At 41.0% G+C, this 5,264-nt stretch overlaps 1 protein-coding gene across 1 annotated transcript in view; it reads right to left on the reverse strand.

Moving 5' to 3' along the window:
* Positions 1-2,230: 2,230 nt before the first annotated feature.
* PNRC1 (proline rich nuclear receptor coactivator 1) overlaps positions 2,231-5,264 on the reverse strand; it is a 66,553-nt gene continuing 63,519 nt past the window's right edge. The window contains exon 3 of the mRNA XM_045294476.1: positions 2,231-3,327. Within this exon, the coding sequence (XP_045150411.1) occupies positions 2,884-3,327 (444 nt within the window). The 3' untranslated portion in view covers positions 2,231-2,883. The remainder of the gene's footprint in view (positions 3,328-5,264) is intronic.

Genomic DNA, 5,264 nt, shown 5'->3' on the forward strand with positions numbered 1-5,264 from the left:
ATGATGGGGCACGGTTTGGGGGAGGGAACTCTGAGCTAGGACACTGGGAAGCAGCGGGGGAGGGGGTGGGGGTGGCAATAGAGCCACCAAAGCCATAGCACTCACAACCCTACGTCCCTCCCTGTCCCTGGGTTGCTTGCAGTGTTCTCCCCACCTCCATTGGGGATAGAAGCAATGGGAGAGGGGGCCTTTGTTTTGCTCCTTCTCAGCATTACAGGTCAAGTTGGGACTCGACAACAAAGAGCAGGTAAGGACAAAAACTAAGTACTGTTTTTTCAATTAGGTGGTGAAATTACCTGTTATGCAAAAGAAACAGTTGTGGTTTTCCCCAAGTGTGTCCTGCTTGGAGCCCATTAAAGTGCTGTTATTAGCAGGACATAACTGGGTCCATGTTAAAATACAGAGAAGGGAAAGGATGATCACATTTGTTCGTTGCCATTCCGGCTCATAACCCTGTGTGCGGAGTAAAACTGCTCTATAGCTTTCAAGGCTGTGATGTTTTGGAAGCAGATCACCAGGCACCTCAAAATCAAATTCAAACTCACTGCCGTCAGATTCCGATTCATTGCAACCCTGTAGGACATAGAACCACATCACCCCTCCCCCATTGGCGTCTGTAATATTTGACAATCAGAAAGCTTCATCTTCCTGAGCAGCAGCTGGTAAGATCCAAACTGCACGCCTTGTGGTTAGCAGCCCAATGTGTAACAACCACCCACCTATGCCACCAGGGCTCATCCAGATGCCCCTGGGTGGGTACAAATCAGTTTTTTGCTTAGAAGCCAAGTGCTTAGCTGTTTGCATCATCCGTGGACTTCAGGACTGCCGTGTACAAGACAGTACATGTAGCACTACTTCTCAGATTTTGCTATGTCTGTATGCCAGAAGCTGGTGGCGCAGCGATTAAGCGCTTGGCTGAAAACCCACAGCTGGGTGGCTTAAAACCAAAGATGTGGCAGTCTGCTTCCTTATTTATAGCCTTACAAACTCTCTGGGGGCAGTTCTGAGTCAGAATCCATTTGACTGTAATGGGTTTTATTTTTTAATATACATTTATCATACCCTATCTGCTTGTCAATAACAACTCTAAGTTGGACCCATAACATCACAGCCAGAAAGTGTCTTCTCTCCCCACTTGTGAAGCAAACATGGGAAGAATGAAAACCTTTGTTAGGAATTGTGTTCCCCAAACACTGAAGACATAACTCTTGCGAGTATTAATGCAACCTTGTTGGAAACAGGCTTTTCCTTGTTTTATCTGTTAAATGGAGGTTCTACCAGGTTACTGGGGAATCCTTCTGAGTGATGTTTTATAAATGGGAAGAACATTTGTGGAAATAGTCACACCATGAGTCAGACTGGCAGCCAGCCCATTTGGTTATGCTTATGAAGTTAAGGCCAATATAAATGTAGTAGTAAATCAACCTATTATTGTATTTCCTGGCTGAAAATGATAGTAAATCAAATAGAATCACTCTTATACAGTAGTTCACATATAAAACTATCTATGTGGAAGCAGCACACCAGCTTTTGTGACCCAAAATATGTAAACAATAAAGTTCAAAGAATGGTACCATCAAAGCTTAAATTCTGAATACCTAGTTTGCAAAAGGCTATGGATGACAGTGGAAGCCAAAAAACCCATTTATAAGGTCCTCACAATCTTGCTACCAGCCAGATCATTGTAAAGTCGATTATGGCAGGTGGCTAACATGTACACCTGTATCATTTGATCTTTTTGACCCATTTTAAATTGCTTGAAACAACTGATGTATAGAATGTTTTAAAAGTTGTAAGAGCCCCCAATATAATGATTTTAAAAATTCTAAAACTATCCCCAAAAAGCTTTTTTTTCCTAGAGATTTTTGTTTTATCTTACGTTATATGATTTTCTGCACATAAAGATCAACAATTATCTAGAGGTATGCTAGGTGAGGTTGGGGAAAATGGGGCACTAACAAGTACGAGAGGTTTTCTGAAAGTGATGGTGGCACACTGTTTTTAGGTGAATTGTATGCCATCGAATTATTTTGAAAATTACACATTTACCCTAAGAAGCTAATCACCTCATTTCTAGCCACAATTATTTTGATTCTTGCCCTGGTAGTTGTGAAGTTATTTGACTGACTAAACCAGTAAAGTAGAAAGTTAAAAACCTACTGACACACCATAACTCCTAGTCTCACAATCAACAAGAAAAGTAGACACACACAAAAAAAAAGCAACTAGCTTAAAAGGGGGGGCCAAATTATTATTATTTTAAAATTTGATTACAACCAATTTTGTTGGCATTCAAATTAAAGATACTTTAAATTTGAATAATGCATATAACAAAAACAAATCAAGTTTGGTAAAAATGGGAACAGGAGTTTTTCAGTAATTACAGATTAGAAGGCAGAAATCAATTTAGAGAAACATAGGGTTCTATGTTCACAATGACTGTGCCATAGATTGAAAATTTCAGTAGTGCATTAGTAAGTTGTTCACATTTAGATCTTCACCTTGAAATTAGACAGCTGTTTCTTGAAAAAAATTTCAGTACCTTGTGCAAATAAATTGGTCTTCCATGTGCCTTAGCACACACTTAAAATTTTTCCATTTATATATACAAAACATCTACCCATTAGGGCAGGGCAAAATACATACTTTCATAACAAAACTATAATGTACCTCTCAAGTATGAACAATATACACATAATACATGGTATACAATATTTACAAAGTATAAAATATAATACAAGCTGTATGCAATTTTTAAACTCATCTTTTTCACTTGTATATGGCATCAAGGTAAATTCCCATTTTGGTACTGATTTTCTTTGAAACTGTCCAGATCAGAGGTTTGTGAAAAAATGCTTTAAATACAGACTTAAATCTGAACTCTTAAGTTTGAACTTTTAAGAGAGTTTTCAAGTGTACTGCCATCAGCTCCCTATTTTGGTTGGAATTTTCACCAGTGCTTCCCATCCAGTGGCTTGGAGGTTTTGGGAGCACGCTAGGTGAAGGTGGGTCACTAAACTTTGCTCCAGCATAATTTTCCTTTTGGCTCACTTCATTTAGGAGTGCTTTCTTCAAATGCATATTTTTAATGTTCTCGGTATTTTTAAAAGGCTTTTTTTCTGGCTTCGGATTTGTATCAGATGAAATGGAAGAATTCTGCCAAAAGTTATTTTCATTTCTTTTTGCAGAGGTGATCTTGGTTAGTGGCAAGTTATATTTGCTTTTCTGTCTGTTTATCTTTGGTTGTTCATACAAGTGTATGCCGTGAACAAGCTGGCCGTGGGGAAGGACAATTTTCTCCGATTTTCCCATCTTTGATTTTGAAACCTACAAAAACAAAGAACACAAAAGTAAAAATACAGTCTAAAGGTTCAGTCACAAATCTTACTATATGTACCGGTATATCTTATTCAAAGTTTCAGTCTTTAAAAAAAAAGTTCAGCCTTGACTGAAACATTTATCTGATTGCTCCATTTACCCATCACTGGATGTTATACATGCATCCAACTCCTTTTGTTTTAGGAACCGCCTGCTTTAAAATGCATAACTGACAACCAAAAGCCCAAGTACCTATAATGAGAGCAATGATCTTCTAAATATGTATGTCAACCTCCTTCAGAAAAACTAAAATTTAGGAAAGAATGATGCTAAGGGAATTTTTCAAATGCTTCCTTTTAGTTGAGCTTTAGGTTAAATTAGGGTTTAATTTAACCTTCCTTTAAAAGGAAGGTTCTTTTCAAATTTAGAGCAAACAAAAAAAATGTGATCACCAGAGTTTTAAGCGAGGAACTGTTTTTATAATGGTTACTAGGTACACAAAATCAAGTTTCTGGTAACCAAGCATTTCAAATATTAATTTACCACTTTTCCAGCTGTACACTAGTTATACAAGTACATCCATCCTGTTCTTAACTTTCTAGTTTTAACAAATGCTTCATTAACTTTGTTGTGCTAATTCTATCACTGTCTTAACAGAAGTGACAATTCTGAGAAGCAATAATTAAAGTGTTTTAGGTAATCCAGCAAGCTGACTGCTTTTCCAACATTTATGTTAAGGAAGCAGGACATAAAAATGGTACAGGGCAACATGCCAATTAGGGCACTAATTGTCAACAATCTGGAAAGAAGAGGGTGCAATTGTTAGGCAATGAGCAGAAAAAGCTTGCATTTAAACTATAATTTCAGAAAGCCACAACTTAAAAGAAATCTACCTTAATTTAAGGAACCATTAAGGACATAATTAGGAATTTTCTCCAAAGGATTGCTACATAAGCCCAATACACTCAAATAGCAGTAACGTTTTATCATAAATCTATGAAACCAAGTCAGTGAGAAGTTTTGACAAAAATCAATTTCGAAATGTTTACAGATTTAACCCACGCCATCCTAGTCCAATGGGACAGCAATTGGGTGGCATGTCAACTAGCTTTCCTTTAAAACACTGTATTATGCTTGATGCAATTAAGTCCAGTGCAGTACACAATGCGAACAGCTTAAAGATAGGCTAGTCAAGAGTCGGAACAAAAACTCACTGCCATCGGTCAATTCTGACCCACAGCGACAGAGTGAACTGCCCCTGTGGACTTCTAGACTATAAAATCTTTTCGAGTAAGTAGCCTCGTTTTTCTCTCGAAGAGCAGATAGCTAGTTCGAACTGCTCAGCAGTCCACAACCCACTCTAAGTTACTGACTACACACACACACACACACACACACACACACACACACACACACACACACGGGAAAACTCGATGGTTCCGAGTTCGGTGTGTTTGGGGGCCCCACTCACTCTGGGCTTAAAGCAGCCCAGAACATTAACTCGTTTGAAACGTAAGCAAGCAGGCTGGGTGGCTCAGCCGTGCGGGCGCAGAGCCCCGGAGGGACCGGCCTCTCCGCACGGCGGGACATCGCACATCGGAGCGGTCACTAGAGCTGGACCGAACCGAAACGCTCGCGGGCCGCTCAGAACCCCCCTGGGGGGCGCTCCACGCCGATCACCCGGCACGCTGGAGCTGGAGCCGGGACACCGAAAGCGAAAGCCTGCGCGAGCTTCGCCTCCTTCATGGGTGCCCGAGCGCTCGGCACGTAGCGCGCGCTGACGTCAGCCCCCGGCCCCCACCCCACTCCGCGCGAGCCCCGAACGCTGAAACCCCCTGGAACGCCGCCAGCCTTCTAAATCGGGGCTGTTGCTGGGGCGCAGCCACTCCTCCCATTGGCTGGCCCCCGGCAGCCAATCAGCAGCGCCAGCGCATGCCGCCCCCTCC

Source organism: Echinops telfairi, unplaced genomic scaffold (assembly GCF_000313985.2).
Source record: "Echinops telfairi isolate 266 unplaced genomic scaffold, ASM31398v2 ScPeMD7_3533;HRSCAF=4204_0, whole genome shotgun sequence".
Classification (NCBI taxonomy): domain Eukaryota; kingdom Metazoa; phylum Chordata; class Mammalia; order Afrosoricida; family Tenrecidae; genus Echinops; species Echinops telfairi.